Source organism: Carassius auratus, chromosome 17 (genome assembly GCF_003368295.1).
Source record: "Carassius auratus strain Wakin chromosome 17, ASM336829v1, whole genome shotgun sequence".
In the NCBI taxonomy this organism is placed as follows: domain Eukaryota; kingdom Metazoa; phylum Chordata; class Actinopteri; order Cypriniformes; family Cyprinidae; genus Carassius; species Carassius auratus.
The window spans coordinates 11,607,709-11,624,716 of NC_039259.1; the positions used below are offsets into that span (position 1 = coordinate 11,607,709).

At 38.8% G+C, this 17,008-nt stretch overlaps 1 protein-coding gene across 12 annotated transcripts in view; it reads left to right on the forward strand.

Moving 5' to 3' along the window:
• Window positions 1-17,008, forward strand: part of LOC113117268 (gephyrin-like) — an 83,504-nt gene that overhangs the window by 29,849 nt on the left and 36,647 nt on the right. For 9 of the 12 annotated variants that reach the window (XR_003294143.1, XM_026285833.1, XM_026285823.1 and 6 more), the window contains exons 2-8: window positions 412-490; window positions 5,876-5,933; window positions 6,581-6,673; window positions 11,264-11,358; window positions 11,496-11,562; window positions 15,488-15,760; window positions 16,016-16,132. Coding sequence is in view for 11 of the 12 variants with exons in the window: in XM_026285833.1 (XP_026141618.1) it covers window positions 412-490; window positions 5,876-5,933; window positions 6,581-6,673; window positions 11,264-11,358; window positions 11,496-11,562; window positions 15,488-15,760; window positions 16,016-16,132 (782 nt within the window). In the remaining variant the exon portion in view is untranslated. The remainder of the gene's footprint in view (window positions 1-411; window positions 491-5,875; window positions 5,934-6,580; window positions 6,674-11,263; window positions 11,359-11,495; window positions 11,563-15,487; window positions 15,761-16,015; window positions 16,133-17,008) is intronic. The other 3 variants (XM_026285829.1, XM_026285831.1, XM_026285834.1) reach the window with 1 other exon arrangement.

Consider the following 17,008-nt stretch of genomic DNA (forward strand, 5'->3'; position numbering starts at 1 on the left):
GCTTCATAATTCATTTACACAGCTCTTCTCTCGTCACAGAAATTGACCTGTTTTGAGTTACACTACTAGACCCTTTTACAGGGCCATCCTTAGGGAGGTGCAACTGGTGTGTCCCACTTAACACGTTCGTGAATAGACATAGTACACCCCATATGAGTCCTATTTTCTCTTGCATAATTAATATTGCACTTTAATTAAGCAAAAACACATTTTATCCGATTACTCGATTAATCTTTGGAATTTTTGGTAGAATACTCACTTACTAAAATATTCGATAGCTACAGTCCTAAATCAGATGATTTGTGAAGTGTCATTATTTTATTTCCATGCAATGATGTGCCTTTTTCTTATCTTTTCTCTTCCTTTTTCCATGTCTCACATCCTTTCTCTTTCTCACTCTTCTGTCTGCAGTGAGTGACAGCTGCTTCAGAAACCTTGCTGAGGACCGCAGTGGAATCAACCTCAAAGATCTGGTCCATGACCCGTCCTTGTAAGTGACTCACATGCAATACACTGGCTATTTACAATACTACAGTGCTCATGCATCAGGTCCTGTTAAACATAGAACATTGCCAGACAGTCATTGTGTCCCATTCCTAGTATTTCTGTGTACTGAATGGATGGTTATTCTTCATGGAGATCAAGGCATGAATTTCAAGGCCCTGTTCCAAATCAAGACATGTTTGAAAAATCCAAAGAAACAAAGGGGAGCAGTGTTCAGTCTTGCTCCGGGAGGGCCAATGTCCTGAAGAGTCCTCTAACCTGCCTCAACACACTTGCCTGGAAGCTTCTAGTAACCCTGAAGCTGGTTCAATTAGGATTGAATTCCTAGCTAAATTCTTCAGGATAATGGCCCTCCAAGAGCCGGATTGGACATCCCTGACATAGCTTAAGCCTCTTTACCATCCATATGTGCCTCTGAATGCTACTGTACCTTAAACTGATCCCACAATGATGTGAGCTACTACCCAATGATCTAGACCAATATGTGGACTTGGTGGAGGACTGCAAGCCTTTAGGTTGGCATTTGGGACATGGCCCAAGAGTCCATCCCTGACAAAGGATAACGGCAACTACAGTTTCTTACTTGGTCTGTGTGCATTGCCTTTCATCCATTGTTGCAAACATTATTGATTCTGTGAAATGACAGAAGAAAAGCTTCTATACAATTTCACATAATGCAGGGCTCTCGTATGGCAAATACTTCTCTTATACTTCAGCAGATACATCTCGTGCTTTGAGAAACCTTTAACAATCTTTAAGCAAGAAGGAAAGCTTATTGTCCTTCCACCTCTCTATATAAATGCTGGCTTCTCTAGGTATAATGTGAATGTTGGAAGGCCTCAAGGTACATCCAAATCAAATGTTCACTAACAACCTGTCTAAAAAGATGCACCAATCTGGTTGATTTCTGAAGTGCCTTGGAAGACCTGTTTCCTTGGGAAGAAAGTTAATACAGAAAACGCTACCCACTAAGCTATTGATATTTGAAACTCAGCAATGCATGCTCCATCCTAATAATTGAATTAACTGGGTTTTTTGGTGTTGTTGCATTTATGGTTAAATCAATGCTGATTAAAATTTATTTGATGGATTACGAATTGATGATAAATTGTTCCAAGACTGCATCTGTTTCCACTTTAGTATCAGAAACCAAAGCTTCTTTCAGAGCAATTCTACATACCTGGACCAAGGTCAGAGGGGTGACAGAGACAGCAGGATGTAGGTCTCTGAAAGATGTCAGAGAGGAAGAGAAGCATGGAGTGCAGCCATAAGGTAGAGCGAGTTCAGAGAGTATTGATGGATAAGCTATGTGTGTGTGTCAGTTCAGGTGAATTGATTCATAGGATAAGCTGTCAGTTTTACTAACGAGGTGTGGTAAAAATAGAGTTGAATTAATCATTGTGGGGACACATGGCTCATCGTCCTCTGGATAGAGACTATTCCGATGTCTTCACCTACAGAGAGGTTAACATGCAGACGTTTGAGAGAGGGACAGCTGAGTACTCACCTGAGAAATGGACGTGTTTTCACCCCAGAGCAGAAAAGTGTCACCAAGGTCATGGTTCCTTATGAGAGTGAATTTTATTTGCTGCGGGTCTGCAGACAGTTATTTATTAACCCTCTGAAGTCTAAGGGTATTTTTGGGGCCTGGAGAAGTTTTGTCACGCCCTGACATTTGTGCTTTTTTCAGTTTCTTATACACATCTAAATGGCTAAAGTCTAATCTCACGGTAATCAGCACAAACTGGGCTATAATAATATGTGAGCAGCATGTATGTACATGATTGTGTTTTTGAGAAAAAAAAAGTTATGGGTGGTTAGTGAAAAACTAAAACTTTTGAGACTTTTGAGAGGGCCTAGAATTGTTCTTTCTAAATTATGTGAAAATCATCTTGTTTACTCACTTACAGGAAACAATATATTGATTTACATTTTCTAAGACACTTTTTGTTGGTAAAAATCTAATGCGAGTAGGCGTCAACTATCATGAATATCATTGTGATTTACACCTGAGAAAACAAAGGGCTGCATAATGAGCTGCATATTGAGCCTTTCAGTCAGCAGTGTCACTGAGAGTTGCAAGAAAGAATGTGAGGACAAAATAAATGTATATAATTTCATGTTTGTATTTTATTTAGAATATATTTAATTATCCCACAACATAATTTAATATTCTCTTGCGAGTGCAATTAAACAGTTTATTGGGAACAATCAAAGCTGACTTTCAAAGCTGAATTTTTTGCATCATTACTCCAGTCACACAATCCGCGTTCCCCTACCCCTCCATTTTGGGCGTTCACGTTCACAGTAAAGAGGCTCCTGTAACTAGAAGTATTATCTCCAGCACGTGTGTTCAGATCAGGGTTGCCAGGTTTTCACAACAAATCCTGCCCTGTGCTTCTCAAAACTAGTCCAAAACTAATCGCGATTCCAGGAGGTTCCCAGATAAAAAAAAATTGCTTCCCGGGGTTAAAATATATGGTTTTTTTTTTGGCATGGTTGTCTTGTAAATATTTGCATTTTAGGGGATAAATATCACGTTATTGGTATTGGGGTTGCTTCGAACTGCGGACATGAAAAACTACCGCAGACTTGGCAACATTGGTTCAGGTGGAGCGGCAGTTACTACACAAGAGCCGTGGTCTATCGAAAACTAACACAAAATCACTTTCAAAATCGACAAAGAATCGCCACCGAATTTAAAATCGATTTTGTGTAAATTGTCAGTGAATTACAGCTCTGTGTAGTAAATGCCAACCAATGTGTAACGTGTGACTGCATAGTAGTGGTGTCCCAATCCTTAGGGGAATATTTTCTAGTAGGGGTAGGGGAAGGGGAAGGGGAAGGGGTATAAAATAGAATTGGGATTGGGCCTTAGTGGTAAATGAACAACATGCTGTTTTTATGCACTGAAATACTATATAAAATTTGTGTAACATGGTTAATACATTCTTCCCTATATATTCCAATGCCTTGTCTACTTGGAAGAGCTATTAGTTGTGTCCATGCACTGCACCACAGAGTTTTGAAGTTTTCAACGTCTTTTCAGGTTGAAACCTTTACTAAATCAGTAAACACAGACACGTTAACATACTCGTTTGGGTTTGAGAAAGGCTGTGCAGCCCAACCCACATACACACTCATTAATCAAGCCATAATCGATCACAGATTCAGAAGACTCTCCAGTCAGATTCAGCATTCTTCCTTCACTTTCCTTTGTTCGTGAGTACTCACTTACACAAACAAAATACCCAGGTTGAAATCCCAAACTCATCTCCGTCTTAAAGCACCTCTCCCCAAACCCCCAATCTTCACACACCAGCGGTTTCCCTGGCAACCGGATTAAAGAGCTCTGCATCTTTGTGTTCAGCATATTCTTCTTTTAGTCTCCGCTCTCCATGTCTCTCTCTACGTCTCTCTTTCTTTCTGGTTCTCTATTTTTTGCTCTTTTGTGGGCATTACACCGTAGTAGTTAGATGGACAGATACATCAGGAGAAGGTATATCATATAGATAGATCAGTACTTCATGAATAGATGCAGAACATCAATGTAATCAACACTGAATATACAGACAAGCCACAGAAAATCGCACTGAAAAATGGGATTTTGCTAAATCATTTCAGTCTCCTGACAGATGAGCTTGTCCTTGTTTAAAATCCTCTTTATTTTAACCCATCACGCTATGGTTGGCCTATGTGCTCTGGACACGGCAAAACATGGTGCTCATGCAGGTTCGAGTCTGACTTGCATCATCTCCTGATCCCATCCGTTGTAACAGGCAACTGATTTCCAGAAATGTGCCCACATCTGTCAGAACTGCTATTTATTGCTAGTTGCAGTACTAGAAGCAGCCACTAGTTTGTGCAGCACTTCAGAATTTAAAGGGGGGGGGGGGTGAAATGCTATTTCATGCATACTGAGTTTTTTACACCGTTTAAGAGTTGGATTCCCATACTTAACATGGACAAAGTTTCAAAAATTAAGTTGTACGTTTGAAGGAGTATTTCTGTTCCAAAAATACTCCTTCCGGTTTGTCACAAGTTTCTGAAAGTTTTTTTCAAGTATGGCTCTGTGTGACGTTAGATTGAGCGGAATTTCCTTATATGGGTCCTAAGGCACTTCTGCCGGAAGAGCGTGCGCTCCCGTATAGCGAGGCTGAGCACAAATATTTCACTGATCAGAGCGAGAGCGTCGCGAAAAGTCCCAAAATAAATGTGTTTTTGGTTGCCAGGGCAAGACAACCCTGCAGAGATTACCAAAGAAAAACAGCATTAAGGGACCAGTGGATGGAGTTTATTTTTACAGAGCATCAACGGAGTTGTGCAAGTGTTTTTGTTTGTTCCCTGCATTTCGAAGATGCTTGTTTTACAAACAAAGGCCCAGTTTGACGACGGATTTGCGTATCGTTTATTTCTTAAGGATGATGCAATCCCAATGAAAAAGGGTCACGACCGTGTGTTGGAACCGCAGGCGGTGAGTAAAACTGCTTAAAATATCTCTGCCTCCTTGTTAGTGCGTCCGCCTCCCATCGGAGACCCGGGTTCAAGCCCCGCTCGGAGCGAGTCGTTGCTGCTGCTGCTCTCGTTCAGTTTCAGGGATCTGATTCTGGATCATAAATAAACGGCTGAATCTGACTGTAAGCCATGGTTTGTTTTGGATGATGTTTTTTTCCTCACGGTAATGTCACAGCTTCCAAACGCTCTCAACGCAAAAGCCTACTGGCGCTCGTGATTCTTTAGCTCCGCCCACACGTCACGCCTCCAGCCGCTCGTGTTTTTCCGGGAAATATCGGTACAGACTATCTTTCTCTTATGAATATAATAAAACTTAAGACTTTTTGGAGTTATGAAGGATGCAGTACTACTCTATAGGTACTCAAGATTAACAGGATATTGATTGAAAACGAGCATTTCACCCCCCCCCCCTTTAAATATGGTCTGCTCAAAAGTTTTGTGCATGTCTGTTCAAATTTCCTCTATCTCCAGAGAATGTACATCATATATTTATGTAGGAAACTGGTACTTGAAAACTAGCCATTGCGCTAAACCACCTGTTTTGTGGCCTAAAAACAGGGCTGCCAAAGTTGAATCCTCTGTGAGCCGTCACCCCTTTGAATGCAGATGTGAGTACAACAGCAAGAGTCCTGTGAAAGAAGAGAAAATGTCTTCTTTAACTGTCATTCCTGTTGTGGGTGGAGTGTGTGGGGATGTATCTTGACAGCTTTTTGGTACCTACCTCTGGCATTGTGTTGCTCTTTCTCGTTCCTGCACTCTGTCACATTGTGTTTTTTCCCTCTCACTCCCCATTTCTCCCCTGCTGTTGGGACTGAACATACACTTACGGTTGTTTTCATTTGTGTTTCATCCACAGGCTCGGAGGCATAATCTCTGCATACAAAATAGTCCCTGATGAAATTGACGAGATCAAGGTAACACTTCCTCTCTCTCACCCTTTCAGTGAGTCTATGCGGCGCAACCATACACACCTCTGCACACTGCTGCCCCCTGGAGGCCAGTAATTCTGCTGCACTCATAGTCATAACATGCTCTTCTTGAAGTTTATCTGAGCTTACAAATGAAAAAATGTAATAAAGTATCTAAAATGGGTTTGGACACTTGAGCTGCATTTAAAAAGTAGAAATATAATTGTACTAGAAAACACAAGTACACTTTTTTTAACCAAAATATTTAATTAAAAGAATACTGTGAGGTTTTAAAATGATGAAACAAATATTTGTGGATCATGTTTGTAGTTAATGTGATCTTCACCACTTTATCACCTTAAAATCACCTCGGCGGACTAGTTGGTTAAAAGTCTGATGTTGCAATGATGCAGTGACTTTTGGAGCCACTGTATATGATATTTTTTGTTGGTATCAGCAGTTTAAATTTTAATATTTTAATTATCAGGGCAGACAATATGTCCGAAAAAGCTAATGTGATGTTGCACCACTAAATTGAGGGCAACTGCTCATATGGTGCACAAATGCACATACACAAATGTACCTTTGTGCTCTTTACAAAATGACTTCTGAGCATTTTGTGTTGATATACGGTGTGTTTGTGTGCATTAAAGGAGACGCTGGTGGACTGGTGCGATGAGAAGGAGCTCAACTTGATCCTGACCACTGGTGGAACAGGTTTTGCACCCCGTGATGTCACGCCTGAGGTACATGGGAGCCCACCTGTTTGTGTTTGTGTCCATGTGAGTGTGTGTTTCTGCCCCCACCCCAATGTGTCCTTGTTTTTCTGAGTCTGTTTGTGAATGAGAGGGAGAAATTGTGATGTTTGTGTATTTGTGCACCGTGTTTATGTACAATTTATTTTTCCATTCACATGCATGCTCCTTGGTTGATGATTTCTTGTGAAACAAAAAATGTGACTTTTTAAAGGCTTTTCACTAGGGATGTAACTAGTGTTGTCAAAAGACCCGGTACTTCGGTACCAATTCGATACTTAAATGAAAATGTGACGGTAGCAGGTTTCTTTAAATACAGGTGGTACCGAGTACCCACTCAACCCGGTGGTTCTTGACACATACAGCGCTATGATTTCCGCGAAGCAGAAAACGTGGATGGAATCTCAAAATCCAGTCATGGAAACTTACATTTAAATATGGACAGCCACGGAATTTGTCAAAGTTAGCATAAATTCATCAAATCAAATCTCTGTATGGACCAGTATCTGTAAATGTTAAGCCGCCAAAGTTGGGTTGAAATATGAATCCTGCATGTTCTGAGCATCTCTGTATGAATGAATGAATGGCAGAGACATGCAGGTTTGTTTACTACATAGACTGATGCACGTGGCGCTTGCAGTAATTTTAGCATCTGCGTCTCAATGAGGACATAAATACATAAACTACATCACCAGAACTGTTCTGAGTCACTTCACAAGCATTTTACCATTTCATTTGAGTAAAACCAGTGTCAAAATAAAAGTAGCCCGTCAAAATAAAAGTTCATTTTTACATAAAGGCATTGTGCTAGAAATATTACTATTATTTAGTAGAATGTATGTGATACTGCTACTACTGTTACTGTTGACTACTAACTTATTTTTTACTATTTTTTAATGAAATAAATCACACAATATTTCTTCCATGTTTAAATTTTAATAGCAAATCCCCTTTATTTATCTCAACAAAAAAAATATTTACATTTCGTTAATTAAAAGACAAATTAAATTTGGGTGAAACTTGTTTACTGTTTTTCATAATTATATTACTTGTAAATAAGTATAAAGAATGGCATTGGTTTTATTTTTTGTGATAAAAGCTCTTTTTTTTTTAGAATATTTTTGTGTTTTGCTTTGGTACCGAAATTGGTACCGAGAACCGTGGATTATAGCTTACAGGGAATCCAAAGGGCACTCAAACACCAGACCTGTTGGTTATTGGAGGATCTTCTATTTCTGGTCTGTTAAATGCATTAGACATTTTGCAACGAGCCTTCAGCGCGTACTGAGTGAGCGAGTGCCTTAGGGGCCGTTCACATATTGTGCCTAAAAACGCGTGGAAAACGCTAGGCGCGTCTTTCTCCTCCTTTCCAAAGCGCTCGGGCAGAAGCGCCCCTGAGGTGTCTGCCTTTTTTTTAAGCAACAATGACGTGCTCTCTCCATGAAGACGCGGAAATTTCAGCAAAGGATAAATGGATTTGCAGCTCTAAAAATCGCTTGCAGTAGGCTAGCTCTGCTACTAAATTTATTTCACAATTGCAATCCATATACAACTATGATCAGCTGTTCCTTCATCTTGGCTGAGCTTTCAACGTTGTAACGGGAAAGGATGAAGCTGATTGGTTAGTTCTTGTCACATGACCCGTGGTGCGCTTGCGGCTCTCTGAAAAGTTGAGTTGTTTTTACATTTTGCTGTATATAAAACGTACCGAATCGTACCGAACCGTGACATCAGTGTATCGTATCGAACCGTGAATTTTGTGAACCGTTACACCCCTAATATATATATATATATATATATGAATTCAGTGCACACAGACTGAAGTAGTTTAAGTCTTTGGTTCTTTTAATTGTGATGATTTTGGGTCACATTTACACATTTGGCTCACATCTCAACAAATTAGGATATGGTGACATGCCAATCAGCTAATTAACTCAAAACACCTGCAAAGGTTTACTGAGCCTTCAAAAAGAAATGAAACAATAAAAAAAAAAAAAATAATAATAATAATAATTCTGTAGCTGTATATTGTCATGCTATTCCCCTAAAAAAAATATCTTACGTATTGGTCATAGACAGTGTTGAAGATATACTGTACGTTATTGTCAAAAAAATTTTTTTTCCGATTTTATTCTTGTTTGCAGTGTTACTTGACAATATTTTGAAGATATTATTGTTTTTGGTTTTTGCACGGCCTGTTATTGGAGTAGTCTCAAGGAGTTTTAATGTGTATCGACTGAAAAAAAAAAAAACACTTATTCAGTTGATGCAGAGACATATAGACCGGGGGAATCCGATCTCTCCACCCTCAAATATTACATATCATAACATAACTACTTATAAATTTTATGTAGCAGTTTTTAACTGCAAAAGCAGCTACACTCTTACAAAAAAAAAGGTGCTTCTAAGGCATCTTTTAGTGATGCAAAAAAAAAAACATTTTTGATTCCACAAAGAAGCATTCAATCAGAGGTTCTATAAACCATGAAGAAACTTGTGAAACGTAAAGGTTCTTCAAATATTAAAGGTTCTTCATGGAACCATTTAGACAAAAAGGTTCTTCTATGGCATCATGAAGCACCTTTTTCTTTTTTTTAAGAGTGTATATGTTTTCTAGCATTCGGATAACTATGGATAAACCATAATCATAATCTAAATTATAATCTTAGCACTCCATACCTGGTGTGTATGTGTGTGTACCTGCAGACCTCTATACAAAAGTGCTGTAATTCAGTGGTCCCCAACCTTTTTAGCACCAAGGACCGGTTTAATGTCAGACAAAATTTTCACGGACCGGGCTTTATGGTGTGATGGATAAATACAAAATAAAATGATACGACTGGCATAAAAACTGTGGTATATTGTAAATATAATAATAAAACATTAATCCACTGTGTATTCGTATAAAACTTTATTTAGCAGTGTCCTTTTAACATCGTGCCAACAACATAACACGAATTACATCCTCTCTGCCCCCTAACCCACTTTTTTCACTGATTATGGTCACTATGGTGACGTTTAAACATGCCTAAAAAATAAGATGCACCACAAAAACGAATATAAAATCCATGAAAATAACACAGAGCATCTGGCCTTTTTCCAAAATAAAAGATCGTTATGGCTCAGCACACTTCTGCCTCCACCTCTGTTATTTGTTTTGCAAAAATCCACCGCTCACGGCTCTTCTGGTCCAGTCAGCGCAAGGCTGTGCCACAGTGTTGTTTTTTGTTGAAAAAAAGTTACCAACTGCAGCTTTAATGTAAATTATTTATTCCTTCTTGTGCGGCCCGGTACCAACTGACTCACGGACCGGTACCGGTCCGCGGCTCGGGGGTTGGGGACCTCTGCTGTAATTGACGAATGAAACAGTATGTGTGTATCTTTATGAGATTCTGGTGGGGATTGTGCCTGGTGGAGCGACGCTGTGTAGCTATTTTTTTATGTATCCTGCACTCCTTCTCCTTTTTACTAATGTGAGTGTTTGAAGTGTCATTCAATTCAAGGGCACAGTGCGTCACATCGGAGAGAAATTCTCTCCTTCTTTTAGCCCGAGATCCCCTTCCTTTTCGTCTCCTCCCCTCCCTGCTGCGCACTTTTCTTCTGACTTTGCGTGTGTTCTAGAATGTGTTTGTATGAATATGACTGTGTGAGGGTGTGTGTGTTCCACCAGGAGGGGATGGCGGAGGTGGAGGGACGTGTGTCCCAGGGGATGCTGGGAAGGGTTCAGTGAACGGGGATTTCAGATCAAAGACCCACCAGAAATGTGTTTGTAATGAAAAATCTCAGCGATGGAGCTGTGCTTATGTCATGAGTATTGTGCTAATGCCACTGCTGTGAAGAACAATTGGCTCTAAATGATGATTTAGCTTAGCCTGTTAGGATGCATGACTGCAAATCATAAAAAAATGATGTTTAGCAGGGCCCTCATGTTTTGTGGCTTTTACATTGTTTTTTTTTTTCATATACTGAACAAAATTGGCACCATTTACCCAGACAAAACTGGAAGGCCATTCACTGTCTAACAGATATTAAAAAGCTCTGCTATATAGGCTATACTTTATATATATTCAAGTTTACCTAGAAATTAAAATCATAATGTCTTTCCAAACCTGTACAGATGAATTTATTTCCCCGAGGAACATAGACAACTGAAAGAATTTCTTGTAGGATTTAATTTGTAACAGTTTTCATTCAGAAATTGCAAGTAAATTATTCATGTTTTTAATAAAGACCGAAATAGTATTTCCTAGTAAAACCTACTCCAATAACTGTTTCATGTACATCAAGTGACATCAAGTCAGTACTAAAATTTATTTATAATACTAATTTTAAAGTCAGTTATCCTTTGATTAATATTTATGACTTAATGAACAGGAGGAAGATGTGAGACTCGAGAACTCTATAAATAAATATTCTAAAACAAAAACAAATGAAGCAAAATCAGACAACACTGTACTGTAGAAAGACTGCTTTCCCTCCCTTATTATCGAATTGTACTGGTACTTTTGACATCCCTAAAAGATAAGATTGATGGTTTATGCACCTGCTGTTGTTTATAGATGTGTGTTCTTTCGTCTGCAGGCCACCAGAGAAGTGATCGAGCGTGAAGCTCCGGGGATGGCTCTAGCAATGCTCATGGGCTCCCTAGATGTCACGCCACTCGGCATGCTGTCCAGGTGAATGCACAAGCACAGACATGTCCTCTCATCTCACTCCTTCTCTCATCTCCTCCCTGTCACTCTCAAACGCACAAGACTGAAAGATGTGTTTGGAATACTAATTGGATTAAATACTAATCATCTCCTTCCTGTAGACCTGTTTGTGGAATCAGGGGCAAAACCCTCATCATTAATTTACCTGGGAGCAAGAAGGGCTCACAGGTAAGATGTTTATTTGTCTGTGTCTTTCTGTGTGTGTCTGTGTGTGTGTCCGTGTGCCTGTGTGTGTGTGTGTGAGAAAGACTCTGTATAATGACATGGGTATGACACAGGTATTACTAGAAGAGAGTGACTTATGAGGACATAACCCATCCTATTTCAAAACACTTATAAATCATACAGAATTTTTTTTTTTGAGAAAGTAAAAATGCACAAAGATTTATTTTAGGGTTAGGGTTAGGTGTAGGGTCTGTCTGTCTGTATGTGTATATATATATGTGTGTGTGTGTGTGTGTGTGTGTGTGTGTGTGTGTGTGTGTGTGTGTGTGTATATATATATATATATATATATATATATGTGTGTGTGTGTGTGTGTGTGTGTGTGTGTGTGTGTGTGTGTGTGTGTGTGTGTGTGTGTGTATATATATACTGTATAATACATACAGAAAAATAGATTTTTGTTACATATAAATTACAGTACAAATACATACTTAAGAACTGCTTTGATAAAAAAAAAAAAAATAAAAAAAACCTGTTCCATGGAAAAACACACACACACACATATATATATATATGTGTGTGTGTATAAGGATGAACAAACAATGACAAAAAGTTTCAAGTGAGGATACGCCCCTCCACTTCCTTCACCTCTCACATATACGTTTTCCCTCGTTTACCATGTTAACATTGTGGCCAATCCTATTACAACTCCTTCCCATGAAGCTCCGCTGATTGGGCCGTGGTATTAATCTCCATTACCCATCAGCCCCAGCCACGGAGCACTCTGCTGTCACAGCCTCTTTGAAGTCCAGAAGCTGAGCCGATAAGGGGATTCAACTTTGAAGAACCCCTTTATGCCCAGTCCAGCTCAGCTACAGCACTCCCCCTCTCCCCTCCTCCCTCCCCCAGCATCCCTCCATCCCACATCCTTCTCACAGCCCCGGCTCCTCTTCTATGACAACGACTCTCTTCTGGACTCAGTTTGCCCTTCTTGCTTTTAAAAAGGAGACAGACCCAGGCCACAACGCCACAGGTTCAGAAAGACTTTGATCCACAGAGAGATTCTGCAAAACCTTTAGATTGCAGCAAGAGTTTTGATACAGGCAAATTGTTAACATTTAAGTAAACTGAGTGAATACGAAACAGAACCACAGACCTCAGCACATCAGAGAAAATGAGATGTGTGTGTACCCAGTGTTTCAGTTTGCACTAGAATGTCACCTGGAAACACACACAAACACAAATAAAAATCTATCCTATTATAACGAGCTCAAAAATGTAAAGTGGCATACAAACCGTGTGCAAATAATAAACAGACAATATTCTTTATAGTTATAGTTCTTGGTGTGAACGGGGCTTAAGACGTAAAGGTATTTATTCTTCTTCATTTGAGACACTTTGGCTGTTATTATACAGAATATCTGTGGAAGTGTAACTGATTCTGGATCTGATATCACAGATAGTTTATTTATGAATATAAAGTACTTGCTCTGGTCCTTGTTTTAAATTATTTTGTTCTGTTGTCGTGCCTCTTTTTGTCATCTTTTGCTGTTGTACAAGGGAGAATTTGGCGGTTGTTTGTGTGGAATTTGTCCCACCCATCCTCCACTGTGATTGGACAGCTGACTTAAAAGTGACAATGATGCATTGTACCCAAAATGTATCATTCTTCAACTCTCTGTGACAAAAAACAAACAAACAAAGGAATCAAAAAAATGCTGAGCGCACAATACTAAGTGGGAAGAAAATGCTCAGTGCCTAAAAAAAACGCAGCACCCTCATTGAAAACAATTCATTTAAAAATTACGCTAGTTTTCTTTGTTTAGAATGTAATAATCATTTTATGTATTTTCTTTCTTTCTTTCTTAATTTCTTTCTGTCTTTCTTTCTCTTAATATAATAAATAATAAATGCATTGTATCAAATTATTAATTTAAATGTAATTATGTAGTAGTTAAGGTCACTAAAAGGACCTTTTTGATAAAAACTGTCTAAGACGTTTCCAAAACAGCTTTTATTTTGTTTTTGTGAAAATGTAAAAACAGCTTTAATGTGACAAAAGCCAAAAAGTTATATTCATTAGCTGCATTGCACTTTGATCTTTCAAACACAACAAAACCGAAACCAAGCAACTGGGGAAAAAAAGTATTTTGCTTTGCTTTGTGGAGTCAAACACCTTTAGGACGCAGTGTTGCTGCCCAAGTGATTTGTAAGGCCTTATCTCTGACAATGGGCTACGTTGTAATCTACCGTTTTCTCGAGGAAATTGGACATGAAATATGTCCATCTGCTTTTACAGTGATGTGGCTTCACATCACACATCCACTATCGGCATGTTCTTGTCTGGTCAGCATGTCTGAGTTGCCCATCATTCTTTCTTTGAGCTCAGGTGCCATTATTTGTACAGAGGAGCACACTCTGTTCTGGAGCACTGGAGCGTCAGCGCACACACATGTGCCTCACCTTGCAAAGGGAAGACAAAAATAGACCATCCCTACATGCACCAAGAGGACATGAAGTAGCCTATGGACTTCTGATGTCTCCACACATTAATCTTCGTTTTAACTCTGAGTCACCAAAACGGAGAGATGCAACCACATCAGACCTGCAGGGGGGAATACTCCACTGCATCAACCCTCCCTGGACCGGTCTCCATCCCTTCTGCCGTTCTTTGCTTTATTATTATTAATGCCTCTTGTCAGAATTACTTAAGAAATGCAGTTTAAGAGCAATCGAGTTCGGCCACCTGTGTTAAGTTCACACAATGTGTCCTTATCGGACTTCAGCCCCTCAGAATGGAGGATGTCCAACTGTATTAGAAATTCCATTAAGTTAGTGTCAATAGGTTGGCCTGTATGTCATCCTATTAGGGGATTCGGATAGATAGTGGCCTGTTACATTGGAGGAGAACAAGAAGGATTTATGCTTTAAAGACCTCACATTACTGCTAAACAGTACACTTGAAGCTTGAGGAGCTAGAGAAAGTTGAACTCTGAGAAGGTTACAGATTAAATTATTATTAGTATTAGTATTAGTATTATTAGTATTATTTTTTTTTATTCTACTGTTCAAATCTTGAAGGAATAGCTCAGATTATATATTATTTAAGCACCGGAATGTGTCTAAACAAATGGTGTATAAAATAAATGAAGTTTTTTTTGAAAAAATAAATTTTGAAATAAATGAAAACCACACTATGACGTTTATATAATTTAACAATCTGTAATTTCTTTTTTGCCATACACGCAACATGCAAATGTTGTTTTTGTAATTGTTAAAATTATATTTTGTTAATTATACTGAATGTTACACAAAATTATTTTACATGACAATATAATAAAATAATGAGAATTTATTTTCTTTAAAATTAGCCTTTTAATCTTAATTTTATTCATATATATATATATATATATATATATATATATATATATATATATATATATATATATATATATATATGTTCTGTACTGTTTATCTAAGTGTAAATATTTTTTTATTATTAATATATGTTGTTTAATTATTTGCTGCTTTTATTTAGTATTTTTTTGTTGTGTTTAGTTTTTTTATGTGTACTGCTGTCTTTTTTGTTTTGTTTTGCTTTTTTGTTTTGTGTTGTGTTGTGTTTTGTTGTTTCGTTTATTTTATTTTAAGTTTAGTTTTGTTTCAATTTGGTTCATTTTGTTTTGTTTTGAGTTACTGGCTCTTTTCCACAAAGCTTCTTACTGCCTAGTAGTAACTGCCATCTAAGGCTGCATGTTACTATGCTAACAATGTAATACTCATGCTAAATATAAATACAAATTTGATTTTCTCTAAACTTGTCATGATTATGTCTCTGTAGAATAGAGTTTAGAGTTTGAGCATCTAAAATATCTTTTCGCTTTTTCATTCCTTCTCTTGCTTCATCTGCATCTCTGTCTTTTCTCAGGAGTGCTTTCAGTTCATCCTGCCTGCTCTGCCGCATGCCATAGACCTGCTGCGGGATGCCATAGTAAAGGTAAAGGAGGTACATGATGCTCTAGAGGACCTGCCGTCCCCTCCACCGCCCCTCTCCCCTCCACACACCTCCAGCCCCCACAAGCAGACAGAAGACAAGGGTGTGCAGTGTGAGGAAGAGGATGAGGAGAAGAAGGACAGTGGCGTGGCGTCCACAGAGGACAGCGGCTCCTCTCACATCACAGCAGCTGCTATTGCTGCTAAGGTGAGCTCCACTGTTAATAATAATAATAATAATAATTATTATTATTATTATTATGTAATTTCATGATATTTCATGTTTCTCTAACAAAACTGGAATAGGAGAAAGTATTTTGACATTTAAAAGATGACACTCTGCCCCTTTAAGACTCTGTATCATTGTCTTTTGCCCCTGATGTTCCATTGAATCATCTTTCGTGTTTGTGTTTGCACGTGTGAAGTCTCCTGTCATGTTTATGCATGTCATATTCATCATCAGAGCATGAAGTCTCATCCCAGCCATGCTGTTGTCATTGCGAGAGGTGGACAGCCCTTGAGTGGCTTCATCCCGTCCACCTCCATTCCCTCCCATTTCACCTGCTCCTGCAGTGATACGGTAAGCCACACCCACTTTTCCATTCAGATTCACCTCTCCTGCTATTCTATTGGCCTTTTTGAACATCCTGTTTCAAAGCCAACCAATCAGAGAAAGGAAACGTCATTGCAAGTTACTATTGTTTTATTTGCTCACTACTATTATTGCCTGACAACAAAACAGAAAACCAGTCCATTCGGGGCTGTCACACAGAATGTATTGTTGTGTCTAAAAAACTTGAGATGTATCGTACAGGTTCTAAAACAACCTCAGTGCCGAATGCCTCCTCTTCCATGTTACCATCAAATAAAACAGTTGCTGTGCTAATTTGCTACTGTAAACAAAAGCTTGCAATGCTTGCAAGTCTTTTGATTGGTATACGGTTCTGGAACGGACATTGATGAGTGGCACTACGTGTAAAAGTTTAAATTCGTTTAACTTAACACAATGGGCCCTATCATACACCCGGCGCAATGCGACTCAAGGTGCAGCGCAAGAGTGTTTGCTAGTTTCAGTCCGGCGTTGTTCCCATTTTCCCATCCAGCACCACGTCGTTTAATTAGCAAATGCATTTGTGCTAATTTTTGCGCCCATGGGCGTGCTGGTCTAAAAAAAGTGTGTTCAGAGCTGAAAATAGACTGTGCCATAGACCAACTCAAACCTGGTCTAAAGTCTGGCTCAGTGTTTTGTCTTTGTTATTTAAAGAGCGTACATGCTGATTATTAAACACAAGGATGCACAGCAGCACACAAACATGCCAAATATTTAAAATGAAAGGATTGCAATGCATAAAAAATTTTTTGTCCGTCGTTAAAATAGCAAAAGTGGATTTGGACACGCCCTGAGTGCACCTGCGCCGTGCGCTTTACACTTTGCGTTTAGATCATTAAAATAGGG